General features: G+C 53.7%; 1 protein-coding gene across 7 annotated transcripts in view; it reads right to left on the bottom strand.

Annotated features, from left to right (window-relative positions):
- MAP4 (microtubule associated protein 4) overlaps window positions 1–27,099 on the bottom strand; it is a 153,434-nt gene that overhangs the window by 65,028 nt on the left and 61,307 nt on the right. For all 7 annotated transcript variants that reach the window (XM_063417969.1, XM_063418013.1, XM_063418022.1 and 4 more), the window contains one exon: window positions 2,726–2,839. In XM_063417969.1, coding sequence (XP_063274039.1) covers window positions 2,726–2,839 — 114 coding nt within the window. The remainder of the gene's footprint in view (window positions 1–2,725; window positions 2,840–27,099) is intronic.

The following is a 27,099-nucleotide window of genomic DNA, read 5'->3' as shown; positions in this document are numbered from 1 at the left end:
CTCTGCTCCATTATGGGAACTCTCAGCAGAATCTCATTTACATCCAATTGAACACAGGGGACAGCGATCTGAACTTTATGTGGTGCCTGTACAGGTGTGCAGGACACTCCAAGGATGTGAAACCTACAGAAATGTGGTTTCATGCAACAAATAAACGAAAATATTCCTGTTATTCAGGCCAAAAGAACACTGGGTGATGGGCCAGGTATGTAAATTGTTCCTAATTAACAAATGTGACATCTGGCTCTCGAGCAGAGTGACATCAGTGTCCCATTCCTGCACACACCCAGCAGACCTGGGGCTCCTCCAGTTCTTCCATCACTTCTTATCCTTGTAAAATGCATCAGCTCTTCACAGAACCTCTTACAGACATTCAGTCAGTAAGAAAATCATGCACTAAGCAGGTCCCCAGTACTCAAAAATATATTCAATAAAGAAGTTCCATCCTGTATCTTTCAAGGTTGATTGCCTGGGATAATCTGGGCAGGACAGACATTTCTCAGGTGCTCCTGGAGCCAGCAAGCAATTTAATTTCAAAGAATGAGGGGAAAATAAAGAACATTGAGGGGAGGCTGCAGTGAGAGTGTGTCTGTGTGCAGGGCTGGGTGACACAAGGTGCAGCTCGTGTTCAGCAGTGCCAGCAGCTGCAGAGGCTGCGGGGACAGGGTGGGACAGAGGGATGGGCACTGCCAGGAGCCTGGGCACAGCTCTGGGGAGGTTTGCACTGGAACCCACAGTGCTCACAGCAACCCCCAAAAACTGCTCTGGGCACAGAACCCCGGGATTGTAAGAGCTGGAAAAGACCTCCAAGATCACCAACTCCAACCTTTGAACAAATACCCCTAAAACACATCACAAAATGCTGTGTCTGCTTGGGTTTTGAGCACCTCCAGGGATGGGCACTCCAAACCTCCCTGGGCACTTCCAAGGCCTGAGCTCCCTTTCCATGGAGAAATTCCTGCTGCTGTCCCCCCTGAGCCTGCCCTGGCCCAGCCTGAGGCCGTTCCCTCTCCTCCTGTCCCTGTTCCTGGAGCAGAGCCCGACCCCCCCGGCTGTCCCCTCCTGTCAGGAGCTGTGCAGAGCCACAAGGTCCCCCTGAGCTGCCTTTTCTCCAGGATCAGCCCTTTCCCAGCTCCCTCAGCCCCTCCTGGGGCTCCAGCCCCTTCCCTGCACACGCTCCAGCCCCTCCAGGGCTCTGCTGCTGGGAGGGGCCCAGAGCTGCCCCCAGGGTTCCAGGGGACAGTCCCTGCCCTGGGCTGTGCCCACAAGGGGGCTGGCACAGCCCAGGGGCCATCGGCCTCTTGCCCACCTGGGCACCCCTGGGCTCGTGTCCAGCCACTGGCACAGCACCCCCAGGGCTTTCCCAGCCCCTCTGGCCAGCCTGGAGTGCTCCACGAGGGGACAGTGCCCTGAGGGCAAGACCTGGCCCCTGGCCTGGCTGACCCTCACCCTGCTGGCCTCAGGCATGGACCCCCTGCCCTGATATCCCTGGGGGTCCCTGTCCCCATGCCCTGGGGATCCCTGCCCTCATCCCCCTGGGGATCCCTGCCCTGATCCCCCTGGGGATCCCTGCCCTCATCCCTGGGGATCCCTGCCCTCATCCCTGGGGATCCCTGCCCTGCAGCAGATCCACGTCCCAGCCAGCTCAGGGCTCACTCCATGCACATTCAGATCCCAGGGAGCAGGAGCAGTGCAGGGCTGTGGAAGGCAGAGGAGCACAGGGACAGAGCCAGGGATGGAGCCAGGGATGGAGCCAGGAGTGGAGCCAGGGATGGAGACAGGGATGGAGACAGGGATGGAGCCAGGGATGGAGCCAGGAGTGGAGCCAGGGATGGAGCCAGGGATGGTGCCAGGGATGGAGCCAGGGATGGAGCCAGGGGTGGAGCCAGGGATGGAGCCAGGAGTGGAGCCAGGGATGGAGCCAGGAGTGGAGCCAGGGATGGAGCCAGGGATGGAGCCAGGAGTGGAGCCAGGGATGGAGCCGGGATGGAGCCAGGGATGGAGCCAGGGATGGAGCCGGGATGGAGCCAGGGATGGAGCCAGGGATGGAGCCAGGGGTGGAGCCAGGGATGGAGCCAGGGATGGAGCCAGGAGTGGAGCCAGGAGAGGAGACAGGAGTGGAGCCAGGGACGGAGCCAGGAGTGGAGCCAGGGATGGAGCCAGGAGTGGAGCCAGGAGTGGAGCCAGGGATGGAGCCAGGAGTGGAGCCAGGGATGGAGCCAGGGATGGAGCCAGGGATGGAGCCAGGGATGGAGCCAGGAGTGGAGCCAGGAGTGGAGCCAGGAGTGGAGCCACGGATGGAGCCAGGGATGGAGCCACGGATGGAGCCAGGGATGGAGCCAGGAGTGGAGCCACGGATGGAGCCAGGGATGGAGCCACGGATGGAGCCAGGAGTGGAGCCAGGAGTGGAGCCAGGGATGGAGCCAGGGATGGAGCCAGGAGTGGAGCCAGGAGTGGAGCCAGGGATGGAGCCAGGGATGGAGCCAGGGATGGAGCCAGGGATGGAGCCAGGGATGGAGCCAGGGATGGAGCCAGGGATGGAGCCAGGGATGGAGCCAGGGATGGAGCCAAGGATGGAGCCAGGGATGGAGCCAAGGATGGAGCCAGGGATGGAGCCAGGGACGGTGCCAGGAGTGGAGCCAGGAGTGGAGCCAGGGATGGTGCCAGGGGTCCCTGAGGTCCCCCAGCTGCTAATCCAGGGATGCTCCAGCCCCTGGGGTCCTACCAGCCATGTCCATGGGTTTGAAGCACAGGTCCCTCTCCTCTGCTGCCCAGGAGTCGTTGCGGTCCAGGAACTCTTTGTAGGACATCTTCTCATCCATGATTTCTCCTGGGAATACTGACAGGGGAGAAGACAATGACCCAGTCAAAAGCAGTCACTGAAATCTGTAAAATGGATGGGAGCACCATTGGGATGTGACATCCCCAGGTCACAGGGACTGGCACAGACCCTAATATTCGCTTTTTACTGGTTTGATGCAGCTCTTCAAACACAAGCCAGTAATGGGGATTTCTGTGTCCTGATGCACATGGAAGATCAGGAACAGGCTCACATGGAGGTGCTGTCCTGGTCCAGAGCCCCCAGGTGTACAAAAGGAATAAAACCCTAAGTCCTGAGGCTTCAAACAGGACAAAAATCAGCAGAGGGGTTCAAAATGAATACCCAGACTAATGACTTTTAGCTTTATTTCCATTTTAAGGGGGCCTGAATTTGTCAACTCTTCTGAGGACAACATCAGAGTTTTAACCTGGTTCCAGTTTCTTCTGGAAAGAAACACAGAAATATTTACAGTGACTCCTTCTCTCACCCCCAGTACAACATTCTCTGCTCTCTGCCAATACATCTCTTTATGCTTTGAATATTTTTACCTTCACTTAGGCTGGCAATACCTGCAAGCCCGGAGCTTGAGAGATGAAATTCATCACCAAATATCCCTGGATTTAACCCTTAATTCAGTGCAAAACTGCAGTTAATAAAAACAACCCCAATGTTAAGGCACAGAAGGACCAGAAGGGAAGAATTTGTTAAAAACACGACCCTGATCTGTAAAATCAACAACCTGGAGGTGTCAGGGGGGCAGAGATCCAACTATCATATTAATAGTAATAATAATAATAAAAACAATAATAACAGTAAAGTGACTGAGAAAGAGTAAGATGAAAAATGGCTTTTGTGGGGCTTGGAGTTTGTTTTACATCATAAAACAAGGAAAGGCCACCAGCACAAACCATCAGTGGGTTCAACAGTTTGCTCACAGAGTTTGGGTTTAGGGGAGCAGGGGGGGACTCCTTGGGGTTCGAAACATGTCCAAAACTCTTATGAGGGGGAAATATTAAATATTACTTCTAAGCATACATATAATTCATCACATAAATATTTAGTCATAATTTAGTCAATTATTGTAATAATAATACAATTTATAATAACATAATATATTGGATAATTTACGTTATATATGTTATAAATAAATGTAACATAAATATATAGCATATATTATATAGCACATACATAATATATATTATATATTATCTGTAACATAAGATATATAAAACACATACATTATATATACTTTAATATATTTTATGTTTTCATGCACTTAGTACTATATATTATAATATATACTTGATAATGTATAGTTTATATATTTTCATGTGTTTTATATTATATACCCATATATTATATAATTTACATATATTTATTAATATATGTAAATTATGTACTATACATTACTCTATAGATATTTTTATTTATACAGACACACAGATTATATATATAAATATACATATAAAAATAAAAACTATATATTAAAAATATATAAAAAATGAGTATGTGTAATGACTAATACAAATAATGTAAATATTACTTCCAGTCAGACTCTGGAGCTCCAAGCACCGCCGTGTCCCCAGGGTGTTGCCCTGTGAGCTCAGGGATGTGTGACACTCATCACATCAGTCACAGTGTGTGACACTGTGTGTGTGACACTGTGTGGCACTGTGTGTGACACTGTGTGGCACTGTGTGTGACACTCATTGCGTGTGTGACACTCACTGTGTGTGACACTCCCTCTGGGTGTGACCCTGTGTGTGTGTGACACTGTGGGTGTGACCCTGTGTGTGTGACCCTGTGTGTGTGACACTGTGTGTGACACTCTGTGTGTGACACTGTGTGTGTGACACTGTAAGTGACAGCCCCTCCGTGTGTCCCCGTCCCGGCCGTTCCCAGGCTCCCCAGCTAATCCCAGGAATGGCAGGAGCTTCCCAAGCCCTGGGAGGGTGACACGGAGGGCAGGGCCGTGCTCAGGGACACTGCTGGGCTGGCACCGTGTCCCCAGGGCCACCCTGGGCCAGAGCAGGACAGCTCTGCTTGTCCCTGGGGTGTCCCAGGACAGCACACAGCCCTGTCCCTGTCCCTGGGGTGTCCAGGACAGCACACAGCCCAGCCCCTGTCCCTGGAATGTCCCAGGACAGCACACAGCCCTGTCCCTGTCCCTGGGGTGTCCAGGACAGCACACAGCCCAGCCCCTGTCCCTGGAATGTCCCAGGACAGCACACAGCCCTGTCCCTGTCCCTGGGGTGTCCAGGACAGCACACAGCCCAGCCCCTGTCCCTGGAATGTCCCAGGACAGCACACAGCCCTGTCCCTGGGGTGTCCCAGGGCAGCACACAGCCCTGTCCCTGTCCCTGGGGTGTCCCAGGGCAGCACACAGCCCTGTCCCTGTCCCTGGGGTGTCCCAGGGCAGCACACAGCCCTGTCCCTGTCCCTGTCCCCAGTTCCCACTGGGTGTCCCAGGACAGCCCCCACCCCTTCCCAGCAGGCTGTCCGGTCTGTCCCCTTTGTCCCAGGCTGTCCCAGGCTGTCCCAGGCTGTCCCAGACTGTCCCAGGCTGTCCCAGACTGTCCCAGGCTGTCCCAGGCTGTCCCAGACTGTCCCAGACTGTCCTGTTTGTCCCAGGCTGTCCCAGGCTGTCCCGGGCTGTCTTGGGCTGTCCCGTTTGTCCCTTGGCTGTCCCAGGTGCAGCACAGACCCCAGAGATGCTGATCCAAGCCCACACGGATAAGAAATGGATTTTTCCCCTGTCCCGGGAAGCAGAGCTCCCTCCCAGCCTCCAGCGGGCACTGCCCGGGCGGCACCGCAGCCCCTCCGGCCCGGAGCACCCCTGGAGCTGCTCCGTGTCCCTGCAGCCCCGGGCACAGGGCTGGCACTGCCACCCTGCCCGGCTGCCAGGTTTGGCCTTTCCTCTGCCACATGACTCCGTCTGGCACGGCTGACTCCAGCAGGAGCAGCCGGGAGCTCCCAGGCTGGGCACAGCACCTCTGCCCCCGTGACAAAGGACAGGGGACACGGGGCAAAGAACCCCCCGTGTGTCCCGTGGAAAATCCCTGGGCAATGCTGTCCCAGCCTGCAGCAGCTCAAAGCCTGCTAATTGCAGGAGAAAATATTTTATTAATATTTGATTTGATAATAGATCGGAATTTTGGTAATATTTTATTTAGCTTTGCAAAGTGCTTTGGAGATGAAGTGCCACTGCAATGTGTCAAGAGACATTATTATTATTTACCATTATTTGTGGAACAGAACAGCAAGGGATTTAATTAGATTCCACTGTAAATTCCTCTAGACAGGAGCCTGTCATTTGCATGTCTATAAAACTATTTAAAGCAAAAAAAAAAAAAAATAGAAGACACTAAAAGTCCTTGACAGTGTGAGGAAGAGCCTGGGAGCAGTTAAAAACATCCAAGAACTTCTTCAAAGATGATATTATGATATTGTGATTAACAGAGTGCTGGGTTGGACTCCCACTGAGGCTGATGGAGAGCACCCACAGCTTGAACTCAAAATATTTGTAACAAATCTATTTGTTACTACTAAAATATGTATTGACATATTGCATTGATTAAAGATTTCACAGGGAAGAACATAAAATTAGGGTCAGAAAGGTAAACCTGGAAAACCCCCTCCACTTTGGGAGGTTTTTTAGCAGCCAGGTTGTGTTCATGCCTTCAAACACAGAGGGGAAGCACAGGCAGGAGGGCTGGAGGAGGAGGGGGCAGCGGGACACAGAAGGAATTGCAATGGGCAATATTTCATTTGACATCAGATGGAACCGAGCTGAGCAAAGCCCTGGCAGTGTCTGCTCAGTGCCCTGGGCTGCAGCGAAGCCCCAGAGCTGCCTGGAAGCTGCACCAGGAGCAGTTGGGAGCTGCCTCTGCCAAATCCTCCCAAATCCAAACCCAGATTTCTGCAGTGTTCCTCACACAATATTCCCACAACAGATGCAGATTAAAAACCCCAAGCAGGCGCTGCTTCCCAGCAGGAATCCTGGTGCAAGGAGGGAGCTCTGGAGCAGGGAGAGCAGGGCCAGGAGCAGCCACCCCTGCCAGAGGCAGGACAACAAGGATTTCTGGATCACATCACCGTCAGCAAACCCCCTCTGCTTTCCCAAAATGATCTCCAAGTTATTTGCCACAGAGTGGACACTTCCAGCTTAGTTGTTGTCCCCACCCCATCCCAATATTCAGCTTTCCCTTATCAAACCTGGACCACAAAACGAGATCTCAGATTTCCCAAGGGCTGGGAAATGAGGATTTTTCAGTTCCAAACCCAACCTCTCCAAACACATGTTCTGCCTCTGACCTACCAACAAAAGACACAAAAGCAACAAAAAGGAGAAGCCAAACTCCTCCAAGGCCAGTGCTGCCAGTGCCTGTGAACGTGCACCAGCAGCAGATAATGCACTCCACAAAATGCAAATCTGACAGATCCCACAGACCTGTAAAGCAATTTTAGCAAGTATTAAAGCTGGCTGATAGCTGAAAATCCGGTTACGAGCCCTGATAATATAAACCAATGTAGGATTAGAGCTTACAAAGTCTTGCTTAAAGGAAAAAAGACCATTAACAACATACTTACAAAGCAAACTTGCTTCTGAAAGTAAAAACAAGGATCCCATGCAAGCAGCACCTTCCCTGCACTGGTCCCAGGGCAGGATGAGGGTGGAACATTTAGCAGGGCTGCTGACAGCGTGGAATTGTTTGTTTGATCATCCCTCTGCAAAGGTCAGCGCGGTCACACCAACCAATTCCCAGCTAATCCAGCCCAAAGGGCCCTCGTGGCCACCAGCCGCCGTGCCAGGCTGGGAGCTGGGGCAGGATGGGCTCCTGGAGCTGCTGCCACCAGGACATCCCACGGGAATGTCCAGCTCCCCTCTGAGCACAGGATTACCCTCTAAAGCCCTGGTGCTGCAGGACACGCTAATCTTGGGAGGTCACTCCAGCCCGGGGTTAAGGATCCTCAAAGTGAGTGAGTGAGCAGCCAGGAGAGAGCCCTGCCAGCACCCAGCAGGGAAACGGGGAGAGGAGGCCTGGGAGCTCCATCCCTGCAGGGATCTCCAGGGGAATGGGCTCAGATCACCCCGGGGTGGGTGTCCCTCACAGGCAGGCACCGCTGGGACCCCCAAAGGGCAGCAGTGTGAGCAGCCGTGCCAATGAACCCCACCAGCCTCACAGGGCATGGCAGTGCCCCCTCACAGCCCCCTCTGTGGGGAGTGGTACCTGCAGCCTTGAAAAGCAGCTCCAGGATCGGAGTTATGGCATGGCTGGGCTGGGCAGGACCTGACAGCCCCTCCAGTGCCACCCCTGCCATGGCAGGGACACCTCCACTGCCCCAGGCTGCTCCAGCCTGGCCCTGGGCACTGCCAGGGATCCAGGGACAGCCACAGCTGCTCTGGGAATCCCAGCCCAGCCCCTCCCCACCCTCCCAGCCAGGAATCCCTTCCCAATCTCCCACCCAGCCCTGCCCTCTGGCAGTGGGAGCCATTCCCTGTGTCCTGTCCCTCCAGCCCTTGTCCCCAGTCCCTCTGCAGCTCTCCTGGAGCCCCTTTAGGGTCCAAGGTCTCCCTGGAGCCTTTCCTTCTCCAGACTGCAGGCTCTCAGGATTCCACAGGAGATCCAGACTCTTATGGTGCCTGTGTGAGGAACTCCTGTGCTAGGGAGGCTGCTCCCTCCTACTCTCATCCGAGGGATTCATGAGAACCTTGCCTGCACGTCCTGTCTGATTTTCAGGCACACACCCCTTCAATCTGCTGCCCAGCGGGGTTGTACAGGCTGGGATGTACCTGGAACATCAGGCAAAAACCCCAACAGGCAGCCAGGACATTCCAGGGTCTCCTTCCCTTGCTCAGGACATTATTTCCAGACATTATTTGGGCTAAGGGAGGCAAAAGTTTCACCTGAAAGGTCCCAGGGTCCCTCCCCCAGGATGCTCAGGCTCCCTTTGTGCCTGTTCTAGAGTGACCATGGAGTATCTTGCAGGAATATCCCCCCAGCTTTATTATCAGTCTCATCATTTTGTAAAATACTGTCCAGTCCAGTTCAGAGTGAAGGGTCTGAAAATGCCCGAGTGAGTTTTGCAGACAAGCTTCACTGATTCCCAAAATCTCAGGGATAAGCACAGACAGGAACTACATGGCAGAAGATGTCACCCAGCCACCCAAAGGGAGACTGTACATTTTTATCTAAGGGGATCAGAGCTCAAGATCCCAAGAAGTTTTTGCATTTAATGAATATCTAAAGCACTAAGCTGGCAGCCCTGATGGAGGACAATTCACCCAGAGCAGAGCTGTCAGAGCTGGTTACTCCCTCCCTTTGCTCTTGTCAAAGTGAGATGCAGCAATTCCATTTTATTGGAAACTAAAATCAGAGGACTGGACACTGGGCAGGCTGGCAGAGAGGCTGTGGAGTGTCCAGCCCTGGGGTAACTCCAAACCCTCAGAGCAGAGTCTGCTTTCCGTGTTCTGGGCAAAGGGGCTGGGCTGAGGATGCCAGAGCATCCTTCCAGCCTCCTGAGCCCTCACAGCCTCCTCAGATCCAGCTTTTTGGAGAAAAGACATTTCTGTCCTTGCAGAACAGGAAAGCTGAACTCCCAGAAGCCAGTGCTGAGCCCAAATCCAGCTGAGATTACACAAAACACTTTAATTTCATAGAATATCAGAATGGATTGGGCTGGAAAGGACCTTAAAGATCACCTCATTCCAACTTCCACTGTCCCAGGCTGCTCCAAGCCCATCCAACCTGGCCAATCCTTCCAGGGACCCAGGGGCAGCCACAGCTGCTCTGGGAGTTCCATCCCAGTCTCTCCCAGGGAACAATCCCTTCCCAGTCTTCATCCACCCCTGCCCTCTGGCAGTGGAAGCCATTCCCCCTTGCCCTGGCGACTCAAGTCCCCGCAATGAGAAGCAAATTAAATTCCACCACAGAGTTGGACGGGAAGAAGAAGAAGATCAAGAATCTATTAAAGGCCCTCAAGACACTGCAGGGCATTTCAGAGGGTGCTGACAGTTCCAGCAGGGTTTTGCAGCCTTCCCTCTGAAATTCCAGGAGGTTACATAAGCCTGACTGCTGAAAGGGCTCCGTGCGTACGACTGTCAGAACCGCTACTGCAAACTCCAGAGATGCAAAGTCAGGAACTGCAGAGTTCAACACAAGGTTCATATTCTGCCTTGGAAAAAAATCTGCAAGGCAAAAAAAAGTGCAGTTGCTACAGTTTTTTGTCCAGCTTTTTCCCTTGTTTCTCCTTCCCAGAGGGAATTTTCCAGCAGTGATTGCTTTGTCATCAGCTGGGAGGTGGAAGCATGGAGGTGCACAGAGCTCCCCTGTCCCACCTCTGCTCTACCTGGCCCAGGTGTGTTCTGCTGCTCCTGCTTCCCACCAGGAATGCCAGAAGTGAGTAACCCTTAGCACAGCTCACATTTATTCCTTCACATTTATTCCTCAGAGCCCTGAAGCTCAGAACAGCTCCCACCTCTCCAGATCCCACCTGGAACACCCTCCACAGACTCATTTAGTAACAAAGGCACCTGAGGCTCTGTTTTTAAACAAAAGACTCACTAAAGACTGATTTCCACTGCACTGGAAACACACCAGGGCTTGGGAGCTGGACAGGGACTGGGGACAAGGACACAGGGAATGGCTCCCACTGGTGAGATGGGATACTGGGAAAGGATTCCTGCTGGGAGGGTGGGGAGAGGCAGACACAGAATTCCCAGAGCAGCTGGGGCTGCCCCTGGATCCCTGGCAGTGCCCCAGGCCAGGCTGGATGGGCTGGGAGCAGCCTGGGACAGTGGAACGTGTCCCTGCTGGGCTTTTTGGTTGGTTTTTCTCAGCCAAGCCAACTAAGACACTTCTCCTGTTTCACTTGGGGTTCCTTCCCGAAGCCACAATCCCTCTGCACATCTTTAGCAGGGAATATTTCAATCCACAGCCAGGCAAACCCCCCAAACCTGTTCAGCAGGCCCAGGTGATGCACAGAAATCTATGGAAACCCCAGGGCAGCAACGCCAGGACTGGGGCAGCTGAATCCCTCCCCATCCCCTGGCCTTGCATCCTGCCCAGAGCTGAAGAGAAGAACCCACAGGAAGGGCTGTGGGCACCCTGCCCAGGCTGCATTCCCTGGAATGAGTGAAGCTAAAATAGGATCAGTTCTGAGGCAAAGAATAATGAGCAGTGGGCACAGGAGGCCTGTCCAAACCCCATTGTGCTGGCACAGCGAGAGCCCCAGATGTTCCAGAATCTTAGAATCATTCAGGTTGGAAAAGGCCTCCAAGGCCATGGAGTGCACCCTGTGCCTGATCCCCACCTTGTTCCCAGCCCAGAGCACTCAGTGCCACCTCCAGGTGTTTCTGGGACACCTCCAGGGATGGGCACTCCAAACATCCCTGGGTATTTCCAAGGCCTGAGCTCCCTTTCCATGGAGAAATTCCTGCTGCTGTCCACCCTGAGCCTGCCCTGGTCCAGCCTGAGGCCGTTCCCTCTCCTCCTGTCCCTGTTCCTGGAGCAGAGCCCGACCCCCCCGGCTGTCCCCTCCTGTCAGGAGCTGTGCAGAGCCACAAGGTCCCCCCTGAGCCTCCTTTTCTCCAGGCTGAGCTGTGAGCCCCAGCCTCAGCCTCCTCCTCCCTGTGCTGGCCTGGCCACAGCTCTGGGCACGGAGATCTCACAGCCATGAACACACAGGGCTGGGAGTGACAAAGATCCCGAGGGACAAGACTGGGTGTAAAATACGGATCACCTGCACTTCCAGGAGATCTCCCACCCAGCTGTGTTGCTTTAATCCCCTCCTGACTCCCAGGGCAGCCTGGCAGGAGCCCCAAGGAGCTCTGGGGGAACTGCAGCCCCCCCATGCCCTCTGTGCCACCCCGGGCAGGGACAGTGTGTCCCTGTGCTGGCAGCACGGTGACAGTGCAGTCTGCAGAGCGGTGACCCGCAGCTGTCAGCCCTCGTTCCCAGCAGGGAAAGGCTATCTCCCCTGAAAGGCTGCTACCAAAAACCAGCTTTACCCTGACTCAGGCAATGCTGCTCTGCACAGGCTGCACCGTGAGCTGCTCAGGGGGCAGGCCTGAGCCTGGCACAGCTCTGACCAGGCAGGGCAGCAGCAAGGCTCCGGCACAAGGACCCATCCACTGCTGGCCTCAGGGCTGACACCTTTCCAACAGGGACACGGGGACAGCAACTGCCACCCCGGAGGGGACTCCAGGCAGGTCTGCCAGCTCCCTTCCCACGGGAAAACTGAAGCAGTCTCTGGGACAGGAACACAGATCTCTCCTGAGCCTGAGGGTGAGCAAACATCACGAGAGCCACACCAGAGCCAGACAAGGAAGCCTGGGAAGGTGAGCAGGCCCCAGGTGAGCAGGAGCAGCTGAATGGAGCTGGGAGCTGAGATGTGCTCTGGTACCCCCAGGAGGGGGGGAATCCCTGGGGCTCAGGAGCACAGGGCTGGCACAGGCTGTGCACTGCAGTCCCTGGCAGTGCCCAGGGCCAGGCTGCACAGGGCTTGGGGCAGCCTGGCACAGTGGAAGGTGTCCCTGCCATGGCAGGAACCCTGTAAGGCCCACACACACCAAGCTGTGACTCCTCTCTGGCTTAGCAGGGGCCCAGGAACAGCCTCCAGTCCAGCCAAGATCTGGGCTGGTACCAGACACAGTTCAGGGAATCCTGAGCTGCAGCCTGGGCTGATGCCAGCACCTACAGAGGGTTCAGGACACCACAAACACAGACCAGCAGCCAAACCAGCATCTGCTGCCAGGCTCACACAGGACTGGGGCTTGCAGAGTGCCTCCTGCTCCCAGGAAATCCAACAGGCACAGAGTGGATAAAAAAATACCTGAGGAATAAAAGTCATCAAAATTCCAAAAAGAAAATATCCCCTGCTTCCCACTGATGATGATCTGGCACCTGAAACCTTCCCTAAGCTTTATCCTTCTGAGACCCAACCACATTTACCCAAACTACCACACAGAATAAACCTGCAGACTCCCGTTCAGCAGAACACCCAGTACTCCTTTATCTTCAGATCCTAGGGCAGCCCAGGATTTCTCCTCATGCTGTGCCCACAGCAGACAGAACAACCCAGCTCTGTTCTCTCTGAGGGAACTCTGACACCTGGGCTGTGTGTCCGAGGCCCAGGCAGACACCACACGTGCCCCGTGTCCCCAGCCTGTGTCCCCTGGCCTGGCAGGCCCTGGCAGCAGCAGGATCAGTGCCAGCCCCATCCCTTCCCTCTGGCAAGGCAGGGCGACGCTCCCGCGCTGAGCCACGGCTGCTGCCAACCCCAAACCCCCCTGACAACAGCCAGGAGATGAATTCTCTTTTGTTAAATGCAATCAGGGCCAGAGAAGAAAACAAAAATAAGTAAAAGCAGCACTTACAGCCTCTGCTGGGGATCACGAGCTCCACGTGTGTTCCTTTGAGGGTCAATATTTACACAAATAATAAGAAGAACAAGGTCCCACACCAGCTCACCTGAGCTAAGAGCACTTTTCAAGAGCTGCTCCTCTGGATGAGGAAGGCACAGAACTCTGACTCTTCTCCAAACTCACAGCAAATGAAACACATGAAGAAGACACCCTGACTGCTCCATGCTGTCGCTGCACCTCGTCTGCTGCCTGCTCACACTTCCATCACTCCAGCTGCTCTTTCTGCTTGTGGCACCACCTGTCCTGATCTCTTTTAATGAAACAGGTTACAAATTAATAATGCTTCACAGCCCTGCCCTCTGCATCACCTGGGAACAGCCATCCCCATCCCAGAGCTCCCCTGGGCCTGGATGGAGCCTGTGCTCCAATCCTTCCCAAATGATAAAAACCAGAACTAAAGCAGGCCTAGGGCTGAACCCTTGTGCCTCACTTTCCCCTCCATCTCCCTTTAAGAGTTTTCTTCCAACCTTCTCTTATCTCTAATAAACTGGAAATCCTCTTCTTTTGACTCCTGCACTTCAGTGCTTGTAAATCACTGTGCACCATAATCTGAGGAGTCCTTAAATCTCTCCAGCTCTAAGTCCTCCCTTCCATTTTTATTAATTTCCTCCCTTTTTCCCAGACTCTTAAAAGCATTTGACACAGCCTCCTTGGAAATGGTCTGTGAATGTCCTTCCTATCCACACAAACCACTGCCCTCCATTAGGTTTTTAGGACTTCACCTTCCCAACAGGTTTAACTCCTGCCATCCCTGACTGCCAAGATCAATTTAAATTTATTGTCCTTTTCTCCCTCCCACTCGTGTTTTTATTGCCTAAAAATAGCCAATTCTCCCATATTCCTTCTTTCCCAGCTTTTCTCACCCAGCTGTCCAAGGGAAACCATGCAGCAGCTCTGTGATTAACCCTGCTCCAGGCTCAAAACATCTCAGATCCTCAGTTCAGGTTGGGAGCCCACACCTGTCCCCAGGAGCTGCCCCTCTGAGGACCAGGAATGAATTATAAATAAGTAAGGGCTGTGGGAACTCTGGAAACCATCCCTGCAGTCCTGCCCCACAGGTTCCACCACACGGTATCAGGAATTCCAGCCCAGAATTCCAGCATTTGCTGCTTGGATGCAAAATGCTTCATTTCTTTTGACCCACATATTTTGGCACCTCCACTGTGCCTCACATGAGATGGAGAGGAGCCATTCAGAAGTGGCAGTATTTACTGTCACCCTTGAAACACATAAATACACACACCCATAGATCTGCATACACTCAGATGGATTTTTTTCTCCTCCTTCCTGGATCCCATCTGTGAGTGCACGGCCCCAAAGCTCCCCCACACACGCTTGTTGTGCAGAATGAGATGGTGATAATGGAAATAAGGGCTTAAAATAGCAGCTTTCCCTTCAGCACTGGAGCGCTGTTTGTTTGTGGCTGTGATTCCAGCCCTGTTCACACACATCCTGACCTACTTTCAGCTTTCCCAATCCTGTGGCACAGGCAGCGAGCTCACAGGAGGATCAGGAGCAGTCAGGAGAAATCTCTCTGCCACGTCTGTAATAGAGTTTTATGGCCATTAATTCCAGCTAGTGTCAAACTAATGACACGAGGGACATCAAAGCATGAAGCATTTACATAATACCAGAAGAATCTACAATTCTATTACTGTTTATTCAGGCAGCTTCTGCTTGAGAATGAGGAAGATGACACGCTGTCTGTGCTCTTTTGAAAGCATTCTAATTTACAGCCCTGCAGAGAGGCAGCCAGTTTTCTAGGAATTCTTTAATTCCTCACTAAGGAGTTTCTGATGTCTTGAAACAAACCCTGCCAATTTTATTTTCCTCTGAAAATCTAGGAGATGAAGTGCTTCCATTGCTGTGTGAGAGCCTCAACCTGGCCTCTGAGGGAGTGGCTGACCCCAGGGCAGGGCTGTTCCATGGGAGCTGCCACCAGGCACCACAGGCACGGGAGGAGGGACAAATCCTGGGATTGTGGCTGGGCTGTGAGCTCTGGAGCTGAGCTGTGTGCTCTGGAGCTGAGCTGTGTGCTCTGGAGCTGAGCTGTGTGCTCTGGTTTGAGCTGTGTGCTCTGGAGCTGTGTGCTCTGGAGCTGAGCTGTGAGCTCTGGAGCTGAGCTGTGTGCTCTGGAGCTGTGTGCTCTGGTCTGAGCTGTGTGCTCTGGAGCTGTGTGCTCTGGAGCTGAGCTGTGTGCTCTGGTCTGAGCTGTGTGCTCTGGAGCTGGGCTGTGAGCTCTGGAGCTGAGCTGTGTGCTCTGGTCTGAGCTGTGTGCTCTGGTCTGAGCTGTGTGCTCTGGTCTGAGCTGTGTGCTCTGGTCTGAGCTGTGCTCTGGTCTGAGCTGTGTGCTCTGGAGCTGAGCTGTGTGCTCTGGTCTGAGCTGTGTGCTCTGGTTTGAGCTGTGTGCTCTGGTTTGAGCTGTGTGCTCTGGAGCTGTGTGCTCTGGTCTGAGCTGTGTGCTCTGGTCTGAGCTGTGTGCTCTGGTCTGAGCTGTGTGCTCTGGAGCTGGGCTGTGAGCTCTGGAGCTGAGCTGTGTGCTCTGGTCTGAGCTGTGTGCTCTGGTCTGAGCTGTGTGCTCTGGTCTGAGCTGTGTGCTCTGGTCTGAGCTGTGCTCTGGTCTGAGCTGTGTGCTCTGGAGCTGAGCTGTGTGCTCTGGTCTGAGCTGTGTGCTCTGGTTTGAGCTGTGTGCTCTGGTCTGAGCTGTGTGCTCTGGTCTGAGCTGTGTGCTCTGGTCTGAGCTGTGTGCTCTGGTCTGAGCTGTGTGCTCTGGAGCTGAGCTGTGTGCTCTGGTTTGAGCTGTGTGCTCTGGTTTGAGCTGTGTGCTCTGGAGCTGTGTGCTCTGGGGCTGTGTGCTCTGGAGCTGAGCTGTGTGCTCTGGTCTGAGCTGTGTGCTCTGGAGCTGAGCTGTGTGCTCTGATCTGAGCTGTGTGCTCTGGAGCTGAGCTGTGTGCTCTGGTTTGAGCTGTGTGCTCTGGAGCTGAGCTGTGTGCTCTGGTTTGAGCTGTGTGCTCTGGAGCTGAGCTGTGTGCTCTGGTCTGAGCTGTGTGCTCTGGTCTGAGCTGTGTGCTCTGGTTTGAGCTGTGTGCTCTGGAGCTGTGTGCTCTGGAGCTGTGTGCTCTGGAGCTGTGTGCTCTGGTCTGAGCTGTGAGCTCTGGTCTGAGCTGTGTGCTCTGGTCTGAGCTGTGTGCTCTGGTCTGAGCTGTGTGCTCTGGAGCTGTGTGCTCTGGTCTGAGCTGTGAGCTCTGGTCTGAGCTGTGTGCTCTGGAGCTGAGCTGTGTGCTCTGGAGCTGAGCTGTGTGCTCTGATCTGAGCTGTGTGCTCTGGTCTGAGCTGTGTGCTCTGGAGCTGTGTGCTCTGGTCTGAGCTGTGAGCTCTGGTCTGAGCTGTGAGCTCTGGTCTGAGCTGTGTGCTCTGGAGCTGAGCTGTGTGCTCTGATCTGAGCTGTGTGCTCTGGAGCTGAGCTGTGTGCTCTGGTTTGAGCTGTGTGCTCTGGAGCTGTGTGCTCTGGGGCTGTGTGCTCTGGTCTGAGCTGTGTGCTCTGGTTTGAGCTGTGTGTTCTGGAGCTGTGTGCTCTGTGCTGAGCTGTGTGCTCTGGAGCTGTGTGCTCTGGTTTGAGCTGTGTGCTCTGGTCTGAGCTGTGTGCTCTGGTCTGAGCTGTGAGCTCTGGTCTGAGCTGTGTGCTCTGGTCTGAGCTGTGTGCTCTGGGGCTGTGTGCTCTGGTCTGAGCTGTGTGCTCTGGTCTGAGCTGTGTGCTCTGGTCTGAGCTGTGTGCTCTGGTTTGAGCTGTGTGTTCTGGAGCTGTGTGCTCTGGTCTGAGCTGTGTGCTCTGGAGCTGTGTGCTCTGGTCTGAGCTGTGTGCTCTGGTCTGAGCTGTGTGCTCTGGTCTGAGCTGTGTGCTCTGGGGCTGTGTGCTCTGGTCTGAGCTGTGTGCTCTGGTCTGAGCTGTGTGCTCTGGTCTGAGCTGTGTGCTCTGGTCTGAGCTGTGTGCTCTGGTCTGAGCTGTGTGCTCTGGTCTGAGCTGTGAGCTCTGGTCTGAGCTGTGTGCTCTGGTCTGAGCTGTGTGCTCTGGGGCTGTGTGCTCTGGTCTGAGCTGTGTGCTCTGGTCTGAGCTGTGTGCTCTGGAGCTGTGAGCTCTGGTTTGAGCTGTGTGCTCTGGAGCTGTGAGCTCTGGTCTGAGCTGTGTGCTCTGGTTTGAGCTGTGTGCTCTGGTTTGAGCTGTGTGCTCTGGAGCTGTGTGCTCTGGTTTGAGCTGTGTGCTCTGGTCTGAGCTGTGTGCTCTGGTCTGAGCTGTGTGCTCTGGTCTGAGCTGTCTCACCCACATGGAGCTGACAGCGGAGGCTGTGCCGCTCTTTGACAGTGACACGAGCCGACGGCCCCGGCTCTGGAGCTGCTCCCGGCCCTGCAGCCCCAGCCCTGCTCCCCCTGCAGGGCTCAGCCAGCCCAGACAGCTCCCCGGGCTCGGCCTGGCTGGGGACAGCTCAGCACAGCTCCCAGTGTCACCTCCAAAGGCAGCCAGGGACAGCTCAGCACAGCTCCCAGTGTCACCTCCAAAGGCAGGCACGGAACACGAGGTGCCACCGACACCATGAAAGGGAGAGGCTGGGGCAGCTGGGAGTGACTGCAGAGCACACCAAGAGGGACAAAATCCTCAATTCCCACCCTCCAGGTATGCCCTGGAACTGGAATTCACCACCAAAGAGATCAGCACTGAGAACAGATCCCTGAATGGTTTGGGTGTGCAGGGACCTTCTGGATCACCCAGTGCCACCTGGGCAGGGACACTTCCCACTGTCCCAGGCTGCTCCAGCCTGGCCTTGGACATTCCAGGGATCCAGGGGCAGCCACAGCTGCTCTGGGAATCCCAGCCCAGCCCTCCCCACCCTCCCAGCCAGGAATCCCTTCCCAATCTCCCACCCAGCCCTGCCCTCTGGCAGTGGGAGCCATTCCCTGTGTCCTGTCCCTCCAGCCCTTGTCCCCAGTCCCTCTGCAGCTCTCCTGGAGCCCCTTCAGGCACTGCTGAACCTGCTCTTGCTCTGATTGTCTTCAATTCATGGAGGTTTAATGCTGAAAACTCCTGATTTTAGCAGGACTGGAGACATCCCTGGCACAGAAAAGTAGCACAGGACTCGGAAGGTAAAAATCTGATGTGACCCCTGTGACCAACAATTCTAAAATCACCACAAGAAACACAAGTCCCAGCTGAAACCTCTCAACAGCTCATTTGTATTTATGTGTTTTTAGATGGAAATCTGACCAGGTAAATCTCATCTTCCTCAACTCCCAGAAACAAAATGGGGCAGATTACAAAATTCTAACTTGGATCTTTCCATGATTATCAGGTTCCCATTCTTACTGAATCTGAGATCATCTCTGGTAGAATACAGAGCTGCACAAAACTGCCTGAAACTTTCAGTGATACACACAAAACTGAAGATTTTTTTTTTTTTTAAGCAGAATCAGTAACTTTGGTTGTAAGATTGGGACATGGAGCCCCTAAATCTTGCAAAACTGCCCATGAGTGACATTTTGCGTCACTGGGAAACAGGAGAGTGTTAACGTAGGAGATGGAACATCACAGATTTTCCAGGCAAAGCATGGAAGGCTTGATGAAGCTGAAAGCAAAGTATTTTTATCTGTAGCCAGGGGAAATGTTAGGGAAAGTGGAGACACAAGGAAATGACACCAAGGTAAATAAAGAGCTGGCTAAGTGACAAGTGGCAAGGCAATGTCAAAAGGGGAATTCTCTTCCTGGAGGAACATAACCAGCTATTAGAGTGTGAAGATCAAGGATCCAAATTAACCCCTGCTTGATGTTTTCATTTTTAATCCTAGAAATCAAAAAGTTCTGATGAAATGAAGTTAAAAGTTTCTTTGCTCAGAGAAAATATTGTGCCTGCCCATCTCAGGACTCCACTGAACAGCCCAATTTCTGTCACTGGTGTGTGCTGGAGGAACAGGTCAGGTGCTGCTTCCCCATGATCAGAATCTGGAGAGTCTGATGATCCCTGCCTTTCCCTTCCAACCCAGGATATTCCCATTTTATCATCTCTCTTGGCAGATTCCATTCCCCAGCACTGGGATGGGAGATTCGGAAGCACAAAAAGCTGGGCCCCAATTAAGGCAGAATTGGTGGCACCCTGTCAAGAGCCCTGCATGCCTCCTCCTGTGCCAAATGCCATTAACAGGAGTGTCACAGAGCCCTGACACTGCCACATCCCTGCTCCCTCTGCTCCCACTGCCACATCCCTGTTCCTGCTGCTCCCACTGCCACATCCCTGCTCCCTCTGCTCCCACTGCCACATCCCTGTTCCTGCTGCTCCCACTGCCACATCCCTGCTCCCACTGCCACATCCCTGCTCCCTCAGCTCCCACTGCCACATCCCTGCTCCCACTGCCACATCCCTGCTCCCACTGCCACATCCCTGCTCCCTCAGCTCCCACTGCCACATCCCTGCTCCCACTGCCACATCCCTGCTCCCACTGCCACATCCCTGCTCCCTCAGCTCCCACTGCCACATCCCTGCTCCCACTGCCACATCCCTGCTCCCACTGCCACATCCCTGCTGCTCCCACTGCCACATCCCTGCTCCCACTGCCACATCCCTGCTCCCACTGCCACATCCCTGCTCCCTCAGCTCCCACTGCCACATCCCTGCTCCCACTGCCACATCCCTGCTCCCACTGCCACATCCCTGCTGCTCCCACTGCCACATCCCTGCTGCTCCCACTGCCACATCCCTGCTCCCACTGCCACATCCCTGCTCCCACTGCCACATCCCTGCTGCTCCCACTGCCACATCCCTGCTCCCACTGCCACATCCCTGCTCCCACTGCCACATCCCTGCTCCCACTGCCACATCCCTGCTCCTGCTGCTCCCACTGCCACCTCGGGAAGCAGCAGTGGGAATGGCTGGCTCAGGAAACCTGAGCTCTCCTCCCAGCCTTGCCACTGACCCACCATGACCACCAGTAAGTCCCAGTTTTCCTCCTGGGGCTCAGAAAGAGCCATCTGACACAGTAAGCTTTAGCCTGCACAGATGAAAAAGGACCCCAGAAGAATGAAATAATGTTTTTCAGTCCTTCAGTCATCTCTGAGGGAACTCCCAGCCCTCTGAAATCCAAGTCACTGCTGAATCCCCTGGAGATCAGAAGAACAGGGAAAGACAGTGTGAGTTTGGCCAGTCTGGTTTTTCAGGAAGCCAAACTGAGGGCATGGCAAACACGACTCCACAGAACCACAGAATATCCTGAGCTGGAAGGGACCTGTGAGAGCCACCAAAGGCCAGCTCCTGGCCTTGTCACAGAGAACCACAGGGAATTCTCTTTGAGAAGAGACAGATCCAACCCCTACAGCTCCACAGCTCCTGACAGGAGGGGACAGCCAGGGGGGTCGGGCTCTGCTCCAGGAACAGGGACAGGAGGAGAGGGAACGGCCTCAGGCTGGGCCAGGGGAGGCTCAGGGGGGACAGCAGCAGGAATTTCCCCATGGAAAGGGAGCTCAGGGATTGGAACTGCCCAGGGAGGTTTGGAGTGCCAATCCCTGGAGGTGTCCCAGGAACACCTGGAGGTGGCACTGAGTGCCCTGGGCTGGGGACAATTTGGGCATTGGGCACAGCTTGGACTCAGCAACTTTGGAGCTCTTTTCCAACCTCAACAACTCCATGATTCAGTCAGATGGAGCGTGCTCTCACTGAATGGAAGAAGGTCAAACAGCATCCCAAGTTATGTGACAGAACAAAATCAAACATCCCTCCCAGATATTTTTTTGGGGGGTGGTGAACTGTGCTTTGCTCATGTCCTGCAGTCTCCTGTCACTTCTGTGCCTTGCCAAGTCACTTCTAATTCCAGAGGTGCCTCCAGCATCAATTGTCCACAGAAACAGCCCCAAAGTCCCAGAACTGTTCCCAAGGGAGCTGTTAATCCTGCACTATTTAGCAGGCATTGATTAATGCGGAGAGAAGCAGGGATCCTGCCTGGTCACCTCCAGGAAGGAGCTTCCTTTGCCAGAATGAAGGGGCAGCTGCATGGGAAAAGCCTCATCCTCCAACACACAGAAATCCCAGTCCCACCTCGCCTGCTGCACTGGGAATGAGCAGCTCCTGGACAGGAGGGACCAGCTCTGCCCCACTGAGGGGAGCTTTTACCCACCAATGCAAGAACAGGAGCACATCCTCAGAAAAACCACCCAACACAGCATTTTCCACCTTTTGCAAGGGCAGGGGGAGCCTGGCCTGCAGCCAGGAGAGGAGGCTGCTCCCCAGGGACCAGGCACAGCTCCCTGGGCTGGGAGAGGGTGAGGATCCTGAGCATCTCTCACACATTATTTCAGTTCCATAACTCCACAAAGCAGCAAAGCTTTCCTGTTCTGACACTCAGCAGGAATTCAGAAGGTTTTATGCCACGCTTGCCAGAGTGTTTCAGACACACCAACTCCACACAAGGTGTACTCAGTATTTCATGGGTCAGAGTTGGAAACTCTGCAGAAATTGCACCAAAATAGCAGCAAAAAAAGGGCAGGTTACTGCTGAGGATATATGTAATTTACATCTCAGGGACTTGCTCAGGCAGGACTAAGAGAGCTGAATTTGTCCAAACCTCTCTCCAGGGAGAGCCCTTCTGTGGGTTTAGTGAGGAGGCAGCACAGCCCTGCCCAGCACTGCCGAGTTTCCCTTTGCTCAGCCACTCCAAAGCTGCCCTTGCTCCGAGGTGTAGATTTGCTCTCAGCCCCAACCACCAAACAGCTCCTGAGCAGCTTCACAGTATCCAATACGTTCCTTAACTGTAAAATTCTCTTTTTCCAAAAAAAAGGTCCCATTAATCCAAGATTACCCCGGAGCCAACCCACCCCGAAACGAGAACGCTCGAGAACAACAGCTGGGGTGCAGCTAGAAAAGATAAAATGCACAATATAATCAGCCTTACCCTATTTGCAGTGATGGGACTGAACTGGAAGAAGATTAGAGAGCTCAGGCCTCCGAGGGAGCCACAAGCAGAGCCAGGATTAGGGAAGTTTCCTATCCCCAGGTTCAGATTTAGCCTGTGTCACACGACCTCTCAAAGCCACTCTGCCATCCCAGCACACGACTCTTCCCGAAGGTTTTGTAAGCAGGATAAAGCCCCATCCAATCCCTTCTTACAAGCAGAACCCCGGGTTCAGAGGGGGAATACAAGGTGGGGAAGGAAGGCTGAAAAGGGAGAGGCTGGTGGGGAGGGGAGCCCACCCTCCCGAGGGTCCTGCTGCTCGTGCTGGGAGCGGGGTCAGCAGCTCCCAAACCTCCTCCCAGCCCGAGCTGGAGATGAGCAAAGCACTGCAGAGCTCAATCCCTGCTGCTCGTGCTGGGAGCGGGGTCAGCAGCTCCCAAACCTCCTCCCAGCCCGAGCTGGAGATGAGCAAAGCACTGCAGAGCTCAATCCCTGCTGCTCGTGCTGGGAGCGGGGTCAGCAGCTCCCAAACCTCCTCCCAGCCCGAGCTGGAGATGAGCAAAGCACTGCAGAGCTCAGTCCTGCTGCTCTGTGCTGCCAGCCAGGAGCTGATCCCGGGCTCAGCACAGCAAATATTCACCCCAGGGCTGGAATGGCAGAGATCAACTCCTGTTTGAAGCCAAACAATGAGCCCCACCCAGCAAAAGGGTGATGATAAAGGGTTTAGACTAAGCTTAATTTTTTGTGTCTTTTACAGTGCTGCTCTTTGTTTTCCTTTGACAAGCCTCTCACTGAAATTCCCTACATTTAATCTGAAGATCACTGCAAAGACTCCCCAGGAGCTACTGGAGTAAGCAAGGGAATAAACATGTTTCAGGCACTGAAGAAGGAGGGAGGAAAGTATCTTTTAAAGCTGCAGTTAAGTTGCAGAGAGACGAATTCAAGGCAAATTGGGTAATGCAAGTGCAGGATAGCAGCAGGGCTCTGGGCGAGGGGCAGTGAGGGTCAGCTAGCCTCGCCTGCAGCACTGCTCTGTCTCTCTTCTACCTGCCTCAAAACCTCCTGGAAACACCCAGAGTTTCAAAAGGCTGCCTCGTTATGTGCCCAGAAACATTCCAGTTCCACAGAAACAGTTCTGAGAAATGACAAGTCCAGTTTGTGTAAAGGCTGACGAGCTCCAAGGATGGGCAGAGAAAAGGGTTCACATCTTCCAGGAGGTCCCAGCCTGCAGTTCTGCAGCACCTCCCCAGACAAGGCCGTTTAAATGTACTAATAACATATTAAATGCAAGGTACAAGCTCCAAAGTTCATGGCTTGAATATTTTAAGTCCCAGCTACTTGCTCAGGAAATTCAAGCCTTGGAGGACCCCATTAATTCACCCAGCTGTCAGATCCTTGCTAGAACAACTCCTGAGCATGCTGCAAAACAGAGAGGGTTTGTATTCCCAGTTTTTAAACCTCACTAAGCCTCCCTGTTAAGCTTTTAATAGACTTCTCGACATATGTATGACTTCATTATAATCCTTTTAATTTCCTATTCAACGAGCCAAGTCAGGGACATCCCACCTCTGAAGCAAAGTCTGAAACAAAAAAAGAAAAGCCAAGCAGCAGGTTGGTGGGGAAGCAGCATCTGAGAGAGACCCAGCATGAAAACAGCATTTTGTACACACAACAGGTCCCTGCCTTTCCCTGCAGCCACCATGGGAGCTGCCAGGGCATCCCCAGGCTGCAGCAATTATAACGAGGATAGCCCTTGGGGACACGCGGTGACACCGGGACAGCACAGGGCTGGCCTCCTGTAAAACCTGCATCCCAAGTCCCAGCTCCTCATCCCCCATCCAGGGCTGTCTCTCCACACCACAGGGTCACAGAGCTCCAGGGGGCTTTGGCTGGAAAGGATCTGGAGCCCACCCAGTGCCACCCCTGCCATGGCAGGGACACCTTGCGCTGTCCCAGGCACTCCAAGCCCTGGCCAGCCCAAGTCCCCATTCCATCCCCAGCCTGGCAGGAGCTGCAGGGCAGTGCTGCTGTCCCTGGGGACACAGAGAATTCCCTGCAGCCCTTCCAGGGGGGCTGCCCCGCTCTGCTTCCCTGCAGCAGCAGCGTTACACAACAGCCTAAGCTGCCCTGACACCAGCAGGGCTGGGCATGGCACAGAGGCTCCCTGAGCACGTCCTGCAATGTGGGAAAGCTGCAGAGGCTTCGGGGCACAGCTGCAGCAGCTGGGGCATGGCACCTTCCCTGGTTTGCAGTGCCTTTCCCTCAGGTAACAGAAATGAGGGATCAGGAATTCATGGGATGGGTTGGGTGGGAAGAGACCTTAAGGATCACCCAGTGCCACCCCTGCCGTGGCAGGGACACCTCCCACTGTCCCAGGCTGCTCCCAGCCCTGGCCTTGGGCACTGCCAGGGCTCCAGGGGCAGCCACAGCTGCTCTGGGCAGCCTCTCTGTCATTCCCAGTGTTTATCAGCACTGCAACACCTGGGAAATTTCTCCAGGCTCTTTGAAGGGCTCAGGAGCAGCTCAGGAGCTGAGATTGTGCAGCTGCTCAGCTCCTGAGCCGCAGGAAGCCACAAATTCCTCATCTGAAAGAACACCAGGACCTGCAGAAAACCTCTCATCCCCCTCTCCCCCCAGGAGCTGGGGAAGCTCCACATGCCCTGGGAGGGCTCTGTCCCCCCAAGGGTGCTCACCAGGGCCAGGGCCAGGGACCGCCCCGATGCCACATCACCTTCCCCCCAAAACCACCACCCCAAAGCTCAGGGAGCCTCACACAAACCCTCTGAGTCACGGAGGGACTCAGCAAAGCTGCTGAATTATTCACTTGGCTGCTGTTTTTAGACTGGAGCCACGGGAAACGTGAACTCCCCAGCTGTGAGCATGGCTGGATGCAGCCCCCTCTGAGGAGCCTGAAAAGCTCTGCCGGAACCCAGGAAGGATAAAAGCCTCTGTCAATAAAAACTTGCACCAAGAGGGACAAACACAGGCAGGTGAAAGAGGAAAGCCAGTAGAAAAGCTCTAATTAGAAGGGCACACCTGTAGGTGTCCTATTTACAAAATGCTACACAGAATAAACAGCTTTTGGGATGGTTTTGTTGGGTTTTTTGTTTGGATTTTTTTTTTTTTTTTTTTTTTATGTTTTCTCCCATAAATCTTTCTCCTCAGAGCTCTCCATCCCCTCATTCCCAGCTTGGATCTCTGCTTGGGATTGTCCCAGCCCAGGTGCAGAACTTTGCCCTTGGCCTTGTGGAACCTCCTGAGGCTGGGACAGTCCCACCTGTCCAGGCTGGCCTTAAGTTTTAGCTTTCACATTTTCCAGATTCTGTACTGCATCAGTATACAACTCTGAACTTTCTATAAAGTGTTAGCAAATTCTCCTCACAGTACAGTCAGACAAAACAACCTTTTTCCAGCCTGAGAATCAAGGACACCATTACAGCTCTAGGCCCAAGAAGCACAAACAACAGTGAATTGAGGAGAGCAGTCTGGGAGGATGGGACTGCATAACCTGAAGCTGTAATTGGACAATTAACCCCAATATGTAAATGGACCAAAGCTTATAAAAATGTGAGAATTCATCACTCAGAGTCCATCTTGGGTGCAGCCTCAGCCAGACTCTTGTACTGCCCAAGGTGTATCCTGTAAAGGCCTTTTAATAAATACCTACTTTATTCCTTTAACTCTGTCCAGCCTCTTTAGGCACCAGCCAGGTCCCTGTGGATGCCCCATCCCTTCCCTGCAGCTGTGACAGCACCCAGAGCTCGGTGGCACCAGCAAAGTGCCCAGGGTGCCCCAGTGCCACTGCCCCTGGCACCCACAGAGGCTGGACAGTGCTGGTGCCACCCCTGGGCCTGAGCAGTCCCCCGGTCACCGAGCCAGTGACCACCACTGAGTGTGACATCCAGCCCCTTCCTTATCCACTGAGTGCTCCATCCAGGAAATCCCTGTCCCTCCTTCCATGAAATCCCTGTCTCTCCTTCCATGAAATCCCTGTTCCTCTATCCATGAAATCCCTGTCTCTCCTTCCATGAAATCCCTGTCTCTCCTTCCATGAAACCCCTGTCTCTCCTTCCATGAAATCCCTGTCTCTCCTTCCATGAAACCCCTGTCTCTCCTTCCATGAAATCCCTGTCTCTCCTTCCATGAAATCCCTGTCTCTCCTTCCATGAAATCCCTGTCTCTCCTTCCATGAAACCCCTGTCTCTCCTTCCATGAAATCCCTGTCTCTCCTTCCATGAAATCCCTGTCTCTCCTTCCATGAAATCCCTGTCTCTCCTTCCATGAAATCCCTGTCTCTCCATCCATGAAATTCCTGTCTCTCCTTCCATGAAATCCCTGTCTCTCCTTCCATGAAATCTGTCTCTCCTTCCATGAAACCCCTGTCTCTCCTTCCATGAAACCCCTGTCTCTCCATCCATGAAATCTCTGTCTCTCCTTCCATGAAATCCCTGTCTCTCCTTCCATGAAACCCCTGTCTCTCCTTCCATGAAATCCCTGTCTCTCCTTCCATGAAATCCCTGTCTCTCCTTCCATGAAACCCCTGTCTCTCTATCCATGAAATCCCTGTCTCTCTATCCATGAAATCCCTGTCTCTCTTCCATGAAATCCCTGTCTCTCTATCCATGAAATCCCTGTCTCTCCATCCATGAAATCCCTGTCTCTCCTTCCATGAAACCCCTGTCTCTCCATCCAGAAAATCCCTGTCTCTCCATCCATGAAATTCCTGTCTCTCCTTCCATGAAATCCCTGTCTCTCCTTCCATGAAATCCCTGTCTCTCCTTCCATGAAATCCCTGTCTCTCCTTCCATGAAATCCCTGTCTCTCCTTCCATGAAACCCCTGTCTCTCCTTCCATGAAATCCCTGTCTCTCCTTCCATGAAACCCCTGTCTTTCCACCCAGGAAATCCCCGTCTCTCCAGCTGGGAGA

Source organism: Prinia subflava, chromosome 1, assembly GCF_021018805.1.
Source record: "Prinia subflava isolate CZ2003 ecotype Zambia chromosome 1, Cam_Psub_1.2, whole genome shotgun sequence".
Classification (NCBI taxonomy): Eukaryota; Metazoa; Chordata; class Aves; order Passeriformes; family Cisticolidae; genus Prinia; species Prinia subflava.
This window is presented reverse-complemented; position numbering and strand designations above follow the sequence as displayed.